The sequence below is a fragment of the Heloderma suspectum genome, chromosome 5, assembly GCF_057233095.1.
Source record: "Heloderma suspectum isolate Gila_16-S chromosome 5, 16-S_ref, whole genome shotgun sequence".
Taxonomy (NCBI): Eukaryota; Metazoa; Chordata; class Lepidosauria; order Squamata; family Helodermatidae; genus Heloderma; species Heloderma suspectum.
This window is the reverse complement of record NC_139462.1, coordinates 46,055,555-46,069,065: the sequence shown is the minus strand read 5'-3', so window position 1 is coordinate 46,069,065 and position 13,511 is coordinate 46,055,555. Positions and strand designations below refer to the sequence as shown.

The 13,511-nt window shown below is 41.8% G+C and overlaps 1 protein-coding gene across 1 annotated transcript; it reads right to left on the bottom strand.

Moving 5' to 3' along the window:
* Positions 1–464: 464 nt before the first annotated feature.
* On the bottom strand, positions 465–7,550 carry RPL7L1 (ribosomal protein L7 like 1). The gene is made up of 7 exons (XM_084855939.1): positions 7,511–7,550; positions 6,890–6,998; positions 5,293–5,456; positions 4,590–4,727; positions 2,799–2,908; positions 2,425–2,639; positions 465–1,226 (listed from the first exon to the last, which is right to left on the bottom strand). Exons 1-6 carry the CDS (start codon positions 7,522–7,524, stop codon positions 2,431–2,433), a joined length of 744 nt encoding a protein of 247 aa, XP_084712065.1. The 5' UTR covers positions 7,525–7,550; the 3' UTR covers positions 465–1,226; positions 2,425–2,430.
* Between the last annotated feature and the right edge of the window lie 5,961 nt (positions 7,551–13,511).

Here is a 13,511-nt window from a genome sequence, read left to right as displayed (position 1 = left end):
TTTCTAGGGTTATTTTTAGAAGTAACAAAGCACTGTTGCACAAGCAGTGGGTCCCACAAATGCAACGGAACCAGCTGAGACACAGCAGCCCGGTTGGATACTGCCTGTTATATTACACATTCAGGGTAACCTTGGAATGACTTTGATTTTTAGGATTGCAGAGGGTTTAGTTCTACATCAGGTTGCAATGTAGAGCTAAAACTTACATTTGCAACCTGATGTAATGGTGGTAGTGCTTGATAACATGATGTAGGTTATCAAGCACCAGCACCAATTCAAGGCTAATGGCATACTACTAAGGATATCCTCCCAGGAGCAACTGTAGTAACAGGAGCAAGCACTCCCTTTTTCTTCAACCAAGTCTACAAATGTTTAAAGCAACACATTTATTACAAGCAAAACTTTAGATTACATTATTCTCAAATCAGTTTCTTGCCATTTGTAAAACAAAACAAGCCAAACAATAAGAAAAACAAGTAGATCGTTTTATTTCAGAGTGCCTACATACAAATGTCATTCAAGGGCGAAATTCAAAATTTATTTTATTATTACATTTATATCCCACTTTTTTTCCTCTTGGAAAGAACCCAAATAGGCTTACACGGTCCTCCAAAACAGCTTTTAGGAAGTGGGCTGGCCATCAAGGAGTTTGATAGAAGTTAAAGCATCAGCTGATCAAACATTAACCTGGGACACAGCGATCCTACTGCATTCAGGCCACACCTGCCCAAGCATTTCACCAGGTTTAGGTTATATTAGGTTCCTTTCTCCTGCTTACATGTTAAGAGTATGTACCGTTACTCCAAGTGCATATACTAAGGACCCAACACACCAGGTTTTTCCACTTTAGTAAACAAGATATATATAATGCAACTCAACACAAAGAACAGCTTTAGGGGTTCAAAGCTAAGTGTCTTTGCAAGTGTATATTAATTTCAGAGGGGAAAGAAGCGCCAAGTCCTTGTAACTGAAACTGTAGAAGTTCTTAGGTTTTTCCATTCCATCCAATGTATAGAATAATTTGATTGTTGCATTTAAATTACATATTGGGTGTCTTCCAAAGCATGCGAGGTCCAGTTGTTCCATCAACTGTGTTGTCATCTCAAAGCATGTGAGACAGAGGACAGACATGTCGTGCTGCACAGTCTTGGGAGTTTCCAAGGAACAGATGCAGAGTATAAATAAATACCTACCAGAACATCACCAGACTGTTCATAAAGACCCTTCTGGAAAAAAAAGGGAACACATAGAATATCAGGAATTGCTATAATTATGTCTGGGGCCTAATGAAGGACTCTTAGAAGACTGGTGACCAAAAAAAAAAAGATCAAAGACAAGTGATATTGTTTTTATGACTGAAGCCAGTATAGAAGGAAGTTGCTGGTGAGATTTTAAGTTCATGACTGTGCAGTAGACAATTGGTTGTCCAGGAGGTGAAATCCTAGACATTTCTTTTAAACAGCCAATCCTAAATTCGCTTTAAATCAAGGATATGCAACCTTTATGGCCCAGAGGGCCACATGTGCCAGATAGTGGATTGAGGGCTGGACACACGAACAAACACACACCTAAGAGGATTTAAGCTCCACCCCCCACAGCGATACCAATGCAGATGAGTTTCCCTGCTGCTATTAGCTATAATGATTACATTATGATGGTTGATCAGCTGGGCAGCTTGGGAAACTCCCCAGGAGCACAGAGAGTGGCCAAGGGCCACATGCAGTCCATGTATTGCCCATATGAGTTAAATTAATAGGGATTACACATTGGAGACCGTGAAGGCAAAACTCACTGGCAAACACCTAAATTGCTGAGCATGTTTGAGATCAGAAAAGTAACTAGCTTTCAAAGTAAAACTCAGTTTCCCTCTGAAAAATGGGATCTTTCACACAAGCCACTTGGATTTATACAAAGTATGTTCCACTGCAGAATAAATCTTGATCCCTCCACTGTGTTCTGCATATGGCTTATTGGAATCTACCTGAAGCTGTCAGACTTGAATATAGCTATATTAATCTGCCTTATATTGGCTCTGGGCACTGGTCCATCTAGCCCTGTATGGCCCACTCTGATTGGTTGGCAGCAACACAATCCAGGATTTCAGTCAGAGATATTTCCTACTCCACTTCCTGATCCTTTCATTTGGAGACTTTTGGGACTGGACCTTGGTCCTTTTGCACACCAAAGACTTATCGCTCTTATCCTCATGCTTTATACACTGGCATTTAACTAAATGAATTTGCTTCCTCATAATCCTACAATTCCACAATCCTGTAACAGAATATTCCTTGAGAGGTGCTCCACATTTCTGAACAATGTTAATTGTTCAGAAGGAATCCATCACCAAGACTGAAACAGGACCTATTTTAACATATAAGGCAAATCATGTTCGAAATCCACAAAAGCTGGGTCCACAGTACCCACCATGGTCTAGTTCAAATGACGTATCAGCTGGTTGATCCCATTGCCTCGAAATCCAGTATCACCAATCTCTTTGTGGAACCCCGCTTTATTACGGGCAGCGTGCCGAGCCACTGACAGGTAGAACGGCCACAAAAAGTTATTGATTTCATGGAAGTACTTCCCAGCTGAGTAAATTTCATGAATAAGGTCTTCCAGACAAATAATACCATAGTTTCCTAAGGAGAAAGAAAAAGGGGTTTTAGAAACATAGTCGTGTCCAATTCTTTGGTCAATCACATTTCATTTCCATTTTGCTAGGTCACAATGAAGCACAGGCTGCCCCAAAGTTACCATATCCTCTTACCACTCAATTCTCATTCCATTTAATCACTTACCCAGATGCTCCTCTATCAGAACATTGTCTGTCAAAGCAAGCTTTTTATTGTTGATCTTCGCGTGGCCTCGTTTCAGGATCAACTCTCGGACAGATTTCAGATTGGGATATCTGTGTAAATACAAAATTAGTGGTGATACTGCTGGAGAAATTTAAAATAGAAATAACCTACAGAAATCGCAGCTCATTTATGAAATTAATGGCAAAATGCCAACTGCACAATATGTAGCTCCAAGAGACAGGCCACAACAATGGAGTCATTTTACAGCACAGTATGTAACAGTCTCCTACCTGAAAAAGGTTTCTGAGTTCTAATTCTCCTATCCCAAGCACAGCCCTCTCTCCATTTGGATGCAAGGTACAACTAATCATCATTTGTACAAACTGCTGGTCCAAGACAGAAGGTACTGCTGTATGTTTTCTTACAACCGAAGTTTTGTTAATTAACTTATCATCCTATTTTATATTTCACTTAGAAGATGAACAATTGTGGCAGATTCATGGCTAGATTGTTTAAAAGGCTGTTAAGATCCATCAGGATCTTCTAAGAAACTCACTGCAAATCCTAGATGTATACTGAGCTGTCCGTCCAACTTCATGCAAATTATATAGATATCAACAGACAAACCCCCCCTCTAAATGTATTATCATAACTGTAATTTGGAGGGATGCAATATTCCAAGTAATCCATATACACAATGGTTAGTGACAGCAGTCCATTAACGGGCATTTTACTACTGAGATTACAGAAATCCCTCAACCTGAAGAAAGAAAATAAAAATCAACTAAAGGCACAATCCTATGCAAGTTTAGACAGAAAAAAGTCCTACAACTCCCAGCATGTTGTAGGCCTTCTTTCTGTCTAATCGTGCATAGGATTGCTCCTTATTACAATAGGTTTCCCTTTATAACAGCCAATGTCCGAAGCTGCATATCAGGCACGTTTTATACTTTCATGTCTAATTAGTACAATTTTTATAAACGTTTAGAACTGTGCTCTTATATTTCAACAGGTGATTAACCATGTAGTCCCACTGGTTTGGAAATTCCACAATCCTTACACATACGTAAATTGATTTTCAAAACTAATTTGGGCTCATAAAGATAAGAGATGGCCTCCACCTAAACCTATAAGCCTTTCTCACCCCATCTTTGATAAGATTCCCCAGCACAGACGTAAACGTCAAAAGAGGTTACAACAGGAGACACAAACAACTTGAGAGGAAGACTAGAATTGGCAAATGAACCAGACTCATCCAGGCTGCTCAGATGAATCTGATGAAAGTGATTTACAGTGTAATTACTGGAGCATTAATTCAACAGATAGCAGCACAGCTCAGGCTACACACAGTATTTCAGTGTCAAGTTTATAATAGCCATTCTCATACCCTTCTCACTAAGCTGTTGAATTTGTACCTAGCTAAACCAGGCCCCAAATTTTGGCTAGACCAAGTCAGGCTAACAGCCTCCAGATGGCTATAATACTTACAAAGGCAGCAGCAATGTAGATATTATTTATTTAATAATTAATATAGTGCCCTTCATTACCAAATCACAGGGCAGTGATATGAACTGATTTTTAAAAAAAAAACACATAGAAGGAGAAATAGAATCAGGAGCAATTTTGTATTTTATGTCTGTTAATTTTTCTTGGCATCCCAATGCTAAGATACAAAAATAAAAAGAAAGCTAGTTAACGCTTTCAAAGTTATGATGCTTGTTAGGCATATTACTTTTACTACTTTCACCAAGTAACCTCCCAATATACAATGAAAACCAAAGGCATACTAACCCCCATGCCACATAAGGCTCCACAGTTCGCAGCATTTTTAGTGATGCTAGTGATAGTTTAACAAACGTGCCACTGTAAATCTTTCTCAACCGTAGCCTCTGTATAACATGCCGCACCTGCAGACTCACCCCTTTAATTCTAAATCAAAAAGGGGAAAAAATCTTATTAGTAACCAAATTCTCACCTTACAAAGAACACTCTCAGACAACATTCCAGTCTTTGCATTTTCTTGGAAGTTGTATCACAAAGCTGTAACAAGTTCAGTCAAGTGGCTAGTTCGGGCTTTATCTTCCTGGAAGGCCATATGCATTTGTTATTTTTCACCTTCAGATGAATAATGGCCTAACTTACAGGACTGTAGTAAAAGAAGGAACTCAAAACCACACACAGCATATTTAACACTGGTATATCATACCCATATCTTAAAAGGGCAGAATTCAATTTTTATTCAGTGGCCGGTTCAATAATATGTAGTGCTACCACACAAGTCCCCTACTGCTGAACATGCTGGGGGTTGGACTTGATGGAGGGGTTGGACTCGATGGTCTTATACGCCCCTTCCAACCCTACTATTCTATGACTGATGCCCATGGTCATTTCAAATTTTATTTTTCATGCATTCAGCACACACCAAAACAGATTATGAACAAAACAAAGATAACCAGTAAATTGCTGGGAGATGAACCAATGAGCAGTTTCTTACTCTGCAATCCGCACAGCGAATGCCAGCTTGTGTCCCTCAGGCATTAGCAGCAGTCCAGGTTTCTGCTCCATACGCCGCAAACGTACATCATCTCTGTGCTTCCGATGAGAGTTGCGCAAAAATGTCTCAAGGCGTTTGAATTTAATCTGCTTTCCTTTCTGATGCTAAGATAAGGAATTTTTAAAAAGCCATCATAACTCTATTTTAGCCATTGCATCAACATTTGTACCCAGTTGTGTATGTATTACTTGAAGTGATTTAACATGCTGCTTAAGCACTAAAAATCTGCACACTACCAATGATGTACCAGTTGCTGTACAGAACTCAGAAATGGTACAGTTCCTCCCTAAGGAGCTTACAATCTACAACTGAATGGTGAGTGGGAAGACATGTCCAGGGATTGACTATGAATAAGGCAGAAGAGCTACAATGAAAAATAATTGGGATGAGATGGGATGGATCTTTGTTTTCTGATGAAGACATAAGCAATTTAGTTCAAAATTTAAAATGCTTTTCATCATATCTTGCTTCAGTCAGATGTGGTCAGTGACACATCCTCAACATTCAAAGGAATAGGCATGTTACTCTGTTGCAGCAAAACCAACAAGGAGTCTTGTTGTTGCACCTTACCGACTAACTAATTAATTACGATATACGCTTTTGTGGACTCACTTCATCAGATGCACGAAGTGTTATCTCAAGTTCAAAATATATACACAGGGTGTTGGTGGGGTGATATCTTATTTATGGTAGTTAACGATCACTGCCTGTACTTTCTGCATTTCAGTTCCTTCTGACCACATTTTTTACAATTCCTCCCATCCCCCCAGTGTGTGTGTGTGTGTGTGTGTGTGTGCGCGCGCGCACACGTGTGTGTATACTTCCAGCTCAGAAAAGCACTTTATGCATTTACTGAAGTGACTGCAGTCCACAAAAGCTTAGGACGTAATAAAATTGTTATTGTTGAAGGTACCACAAGACTCTTTGGAAACTGAATATTCGGGAAAACCAATGAAGTATCAAGAGTTCGTTGTGCTGCCCTAAACAAGCATTACCTGGAGGATCCAGCATCTCAAACACAGTATCCATGGGTTTATCCACAAGATAGGCATATGCCACATGAAAATGGTTCAGACAAGGCTTTGTTAAGAAGGGACACGAAGAGGGACTCCAAGGAAAGTTTTTGATGGAACAAAAAGGGGAAGAGTTATTCCAAGTGAAAGATAAGAGCAGGAGGAGCATTTATCCTCAGAGTGCCAGCATGAAAAGTGGAACGCCAGACAACCTACCAGCCATGACAACATTTCATGGCCCAAGTAAGAAAATGAGCATGAGAATATGTTAAGCATTAAGACTTGTGACTTTATTTCTAGAACTTTCTTTTAAATAGTCTTAACCTAAACCTTGTTTTCATTCTCTAATATCCAGTTTAGTCTATTTTTATTTCTCACATATATCTGCTTTTTTTTAATCAAGTAGTTTAATGCAGCAATGTCCTAAGAGGCATACTGGAGGAGACTCCTACCTGAGTAGATTAGAGTACCTTCAGGTTTCTTAATTTTGTAGAATGCTCGACCGTACATTATGTTACCCCTACCTTTCTCTTGTCCAGTAGCGCCTGCTTTGCCTGGGTAGCTTTGATTGCTTGATACGCCTTTCTTTTCTTCAGTAGGTTTTCCGGCACCAAGAGTATCTTCTTTTGTGGTCTAAACACACAGTGAGCATGGGTTAGGCAACAGGTTACAGCATTCAAGAACATACTGAATAGAAGGCAGATTTTTCATTTGCCTACATGATTTGCACAAATGGATGCTACTGAAGTTTTAAAACACAGCACAACAGTTTATTTTTGCGATGGTGGAATGTGGATTCTCTCCCCCCCCCCCCGCCCCCTTTCCAGACTCGGAAATAAATCCCAAATACCGGACACCGTCTCTCTCCGAATCCCTCTTCCTCCAATTTTGCAACACCTCCCCGGTTTTCGACTACCCAAGGCCCAAACGTTCCGGGAAACATACACACAGCCTCTAGAAGCGATAGCTCCGCATATGCTACAGCAATCTTCCTCAAGCGACCGGGCACAGCGTACATTCAGACACATCCACTGCTGTTACAAGTCTCTGACCACGAGTCTATCCCACAAATATATCAAAAACCCGCCCTCCCCGGGGATGGACGCAGATTCTCCCTCGATATATTTATCTCCCACAAAACTCACTCAGGCTCCGCCATGTTCCCTCTCCAGCTGAATCCGGTATGGCATTACTGCACATGCGTACCAGGTCACACCCCCCAACGGAAGAAAGCGCTTCATGCCTCATGCGCATGCGCCTCATTGTCCTTATTTCATAGCATACGTTTGATTCGTTCCGGTCTGAATCTCTAGGCTTTTTTTTGTTCTCACCAAAGAGATATGGCTTAGAGCAGGATAGAGATGTAGAAAAACTAATCCCATTGTCTGACAGGACACTTCCTGGTTCACTTTGAACTTTGTTTTCTTTTCTTTCTTTTTTTGCAGGGCGAAGAGAATTGAGAGCTACCCATAAAAACCTACCGAGCATAGGGGATTTTTAGCCTACCTGTGTAGGCTGAGTAGCAGCAGCGAGTTCACTCAAAAGCAAAATGTAATAGGAAAGAAATGAGTTCTTCCTCTTTCCAAATCAGTGATTGGGTATGGGGAGATTAAAGTTTTTAAACATTTTTAAGATGTCTCTACCACGCCAAATCAGGCATTTTCCCCTATATTCGGGGCGGGAACGGGTTTTGATTGAGTGAGAGAGAGAGTGTGCCCTAAGGTGCAATCCTATGCAAGTTTAGACAGAAGTCCTACAATTCCCAGCATGCCCCACCAATGCTGACTGCTGGGAGTTGTAGGACTTTTTCTGTCTCAACATGCACAGGATTGCGCCTTTAGGGTATAATCCTATGCATGTTTAGAAAGAAAAAGTCCTACGACTGCGGGGCGTTCTCCAGCCAGCCTTGCTGAAAGTTGTAGGACTTTTTATTATTTACTTATTTTGCTGTCTAAACATGTATCGGATTGCGCCCTCAGCCGCTCCTCAGAAATGAGACTTAGAATAGTCTTATTTCCAGACAAAATCCCTCACACAAAATAGGTTACAGTAAAGGTCAATCCACTTAAATTGCCCTCTCAGACCACCGTCACTCCAGCCGAAGGCAGCGCTTCGTTGCGTACTTCAGGGACTCGCATGCAGCTGCGTGGCGGTTTTAAACTAAATATGAACAAAGACCTGAGTGAGAAAGAGTAAGAACGACTGTCTTTGCTGCTACCTTTTTCTTTGGGGAAGGACAAGGTGTTGCCCACTCATACCTACGGCATAAAATCGTGGCTTTCCCCATTGATATAAATAAGCAGTTCTCACTTGCGCTCAGGAAAGAAGAAGAAAAGTTTTCTAAAAGCTACACTTTTGAAGCTGCGTGTAAATCTAAAGATGAAGTCTATGGTTTGAAGTATAGACTGGACACCCCCCCCCCACACACACACAATTAGATTTTTGTTTTTAACTTAAATAGTAATTAACAAACGATTGGAACATGTTCATTTGCAGCTTGATATTCTGCACGTTAACTCGGATATGAGTCCCACAGAATCCTTTGGGCTTACCCACAGGTAAGCTGGTAGGGACGCGGAGACTACCAGCTCTCCTGTGCGTACTTATTCAGAGGTAAGCTTCACTACGTTCAATGAGACTTACTCCCAGGTAAGTGTGTATATGAGTTCAGCCTAAAGCTGAACATACTTACCAGGAAACAAGCGCTACTGAACACAGTGGGACTTCCTTCCTTTTGAGCAAGCGTGCAAAAAGGATCGCCCGTTTAGGGCGTAATCCTTTGTTGTTGTTGTTCAGTCGTTCAGTCGTGTCCGACTCTTCGTGACCCCATGGACCACAGCAAGCCAGGCCTTCCTGTCCTTCGCTCTCTCCCGGAGCATGCTCAAGTTCATATTCGTAGCATCGGTGATGCTATCTAGCCATCTCATCCTCTGCCGTCCCCTTCTCCTTTTGCCTTCAGTCTTTCCCAGCATCACAGTCTTTTCCAGGGAGTTTTCTCTTCGCATTAAGTGGCCAAAATATTTGAGCTTCAGCTTCAGTATCTGTCCTTCCAATGAGCACTCAGGGTTGATTTCCTTTAGGATTGACTGATTTGACCTCCTTGCAGTCCAGGGGACTCGTAAGAGTCTTCTCCAGCACCACAGTTCGAAAGCATCAATTCTTCGGCCCTCAGCCTTCCTTATAGTCCAGCACTCACAGCCATACATTACTACTGGGAAAACCATAGCTTTGATTATACGAACCTTTGTCGGCAAGGTGATGTCTCTGCTTCTTACTATGCTGTCTAGGTTTGCCATAGCTTTCCTCCCAAGGAGCTTTTAATTTCATGGCTACAGTCACCGTCTGCGTGATCTTGGAGCCCAAGAAAGTAAAATCTGTCACTGCTTCCATTTCTTCCCCTTCTATATGCCAGGAAGTGATGGGGCCAGATGCCATGATCTTCATTTTTTTAATGTTGAGTTTCAAACCAGCTTTTGCACTCTCCTCTTTCACCCTCAACAAGAGGCTCTTTAGATCCTCTTTGCTTTCTGCCATTAGGGTGGTATCGTCTGCATATCGGAGGTAGTTGATAATTCTCCCAGCAATCTTAATTCCGGCCTGTGATTCATCCAACCTGGCGTTTCTCATGATGTGCTCTGCATATAAGTTAAATAAGCAGGGTGACAATATGCAGCCTTGTCATACTCCTTGCCCAATTTTGAACCAATCGGTTGTTCCATGTCTGGTTCTTACTGTTGCTTCTTGACCCTCGTACAGGTTTCTCAGGAGACAGGTAAGGTGGTCTGGTACTCCCATCGCTTTAAGAATTTGCCAGAGTTTGTTGTGATCCACACAATCAAAGGCTTTAGCGTGGTCAATGAAGCAGAAATAGACGTTTTTCTGGAATTCTCTTGCTTTCTCCATCATCCAGCGAATGTTGGCGATTTGATCTCTAGTTCCTCTGCCTCTTTGAAACCCAGCTTGTACTTCCGGTAGTTCTCGGTTCACATACTGCTGAAGCCTAGCTTGTAGGATTTTGAGCATAACCTTGAAATGAGCCTGTGAAATCCTGTGAAATGAGCGCAATTGTGTGGTAGTTTGAACACTCTTTGGCATTGCCCTTCTTTGGAATTGGAATGTAAACTGACCTTTTCCAGTCTTGTGGCCACTGTTGAGTGTTCCAGATTTGTTGGCATATTGAGTGCAGCACTTTAACAGCATCATATTTTAGCATTTTAAATAGCTCAGCTGGAATACTGTCATCTCCGCTAGCTTTGTTGTTACTAATGCTTCCTAAGGCCCACTTGACTTCACTCTCTAGGATGTCCGGCTCAAGTTCAGTGAGCGCACTATCATGGCTATCAGGGACATTCAGATCTTTCCTGTATAGTTCTTCTGTGTATTCTTTCCACCTCTTCTTAATCTTGTCTGCTTCTGTTAGGTCCCTGCCTTCTTTGTCCTTTATCATGCCCGTCTTTGCACAAAACATTCCCTTGAGATCTCCAATTTTCTTGAAAAGATCTCTAGTCTTTCCCATTCTGTTGTTTTCCTCGATTTCTTTGCATTGTTCATTTAAGAAGGCCTTCTGGTCTCTCCTTGCTATTCTCTGGAACTCTGCATTCAGTTGGATAGATCTTCCCCTTTCTCCCTTGCTTTTCGCTTCCCTTCTTTCCTCAGCTACTTGTAAAGCCTAATCAGACAGCCACTTGGCTTTCTTGCATTTCTTTTTCTTTGGGATGGATTTCGTTGCTGCCTCCTGAACAATGTTACAGACCTCCGTCCATAGTTCCTCAGGCACTCTGTCTATCAGGTCTAATCCCTGAAATCTATTCCTCACCTCCACTGTATATTCATGTTTAGAGAGAAAAAAGTCCTACAACTCTCACCATGCAAATCCTCGAGTGCTGGGAATTGTAGGATGTTTTTCTGTCTTAACACGCATAGCATTGCGTCATTAGGGTGCAATCCTATGCATGTAGGACTTAACTTCCAGCATGCCCCAGCCAGCCAGGACTACAGATAGCAGCGACTCTACAAATTTTTCTGTAGTTGTGGCTGTAGCATGTAGAACATACCACAGTGCAAGCTGCACAAATGCTACAGTTTCCTTCTCTTTTTTCCAAATGTTATAAAGCAGAAAATTAAGGATAGGTGTTCCTTATAGTTTTCATCGGAAGTTCCCAGATATTTTGAATTTCAGAGTAAAACCACAATGGCTTTCCTTCTAGCAGTAGGAATCACTGCAAACTAACTGTAGTGTTCAGCTGAAATGAGTGTTGGTACTATCTTTTACCCCCTTCATGGATCACTCCCTCGTTGTGGCGAAGGGGCTTGCGTAACTCAGTGAAGCCATAAGCTACGCCGTGCAGGGCCACACAAGATGAACAGGTCATGGCAGAGAGTTCTGACAAAATGTGGTCCACTGGAGAAGGAAATGGCAACCCACTCCAGTATTCTTGCCAAGAAAACCCCATGGAACGTATCACAAGGCTAAAAGATATGATGCCGGAAGATGAGCCCCTCAGGTCGGAAGGTGTCCAATATACTACTGGGGAAGAGCAGAGGGTATTTCCAAGTAGCGCAAGAAAGAGTGAGGCTGGGCCAAAGCCGAAAGGACACTCAGCTGTGGATGTGTCTGGTGGTGAAAAGAAAATCCGATGCTGTAAAGAACAATATTGTTTAGGAACCTGGAATGTAAGATCAATGAATCAAGGTAGTCATGAGATGGCAAGACTGAACATCGACATCCTGAGAATCAGCAAAATAAAATGGACAAGCATGAGAGAATTTAATTCAGGTGACCATCATATCTACTACTGTAGGCAAGAATCCCTTAGAAAAAATGGAGTAGCACTCATAGTCAACAAAAGGGTGGGAAAAGCAGTACTGGGGTACAATCTCAAAAACGATAGAATGATCTCAGTACAAATCCAAGGCAAACCATTCAACATCACAGTAATTCAAGTCTATGCCCCAACCACTGAGGCCGAAGAAGCTGAGGTGGATCGGTTCTATGAAGACGTACAACACCTTCTAGAACTAACACCAAAAAAAGATGTCCTCTTCATCATAGGGGATTGGAATGTTAAAGTAGGAAGTCAAGAAATCACCGGGATAACAGGCAAGCATGGCCTTGGTGTACAAAATGAAGCAGGTCAAAGGCTAATAGAGTTTTGCCAAGAGAACACGCTGATCATAGCAAACACTCTTTTCCAACAGCACAAGAGGCGACTACACATGGACATCACCAGATGGTCAGTATTGAAATCAGATTGATTATGTACTTTGCAGCCAGAGATGGAGAAGCTCCATACAGTCAGTAAAAACAAGACCTGGAGCTGACTGTGGCTCAGATCATGAGCTGCTTATTGCAAAATTTCAGCTTAAATTGAAGAACATAGGGAAAACCACTAAACCATTCAGGTATGACCTATATTATATCCCTTATGAATATACAGTGGAGGTGAGGAATAGATTTCAGGGATTAGACCTGATAGACAGAGTGCCTGAGGAACTATGGACGGAGGTCCGTAACATTGTTCAGGAGGCAGCAACTCAATCCATCCCAAAGAAAAAGAAATGCAAGAAAGCCAAGTGGCTGTCTGATGAGGCTTTACAAGTAGCTGAGGAAAGAAGGGAAGCGAAAAGCAAGGGAGAAAGGGGAAGATATATCCAACTGAATGCAGAGTTCCAGAGAATAGCAAGGAGAGACAAGAAGGCCTTCTTAAATGAACAATGCAAAGAAATGGAGGAAAACAATAGAATGGGAAAGATTAGAGATCTTTTCAAGAAAATCAGAGATCTCAAGGGAACGTTTTGTGCAAAGGCGGGCATGATTAAGGACCAAGAAGGCAGGGACCTAACAGAAGCAGATATGATTAAGAAGAGGTGGAAAGAATACACAGAAGAACTATACAGGAAAGATCTGAATGTCCCTGATAGCCATGATAGTGCGCTCACTGAACTTGAGCTGGACATCCTAGAGAGTGAAATCAAGTGGGACTTGGGAAGCATTACTAACAACAAAGCTAGCGGAGACAACAGTATTCCAGCTGAGCTATTTAAAATGCTAAAATATGATGCTGTTAAAGTGCTGCACTCAATATGCCAACCAATTTGGAACACTCAACAGTGGCCGGAAGACTGGAAAAGGTCAGTTTACATTCC

Bases quoted from the DNA above. Each gene is read 5' to 3' on its own strand.
- RPL7L1 (XM_084855939.1), bottom strand. The intron at 5,457-6,889 runs GTAGGGGTAACA...TCCTTATCTTAG, and splicing joins CGCTACTGGACAAGAGAAAG to CATCAGAAAGGAAAGCAGAT. The intron at 4,728-5,292 runs GTAAGAAACTGC...TTTTTGATTTAG, and splicing joins TTCGCTGTGCGGATTGCAGA to AATTAAAGGGGTGAGTCTGC.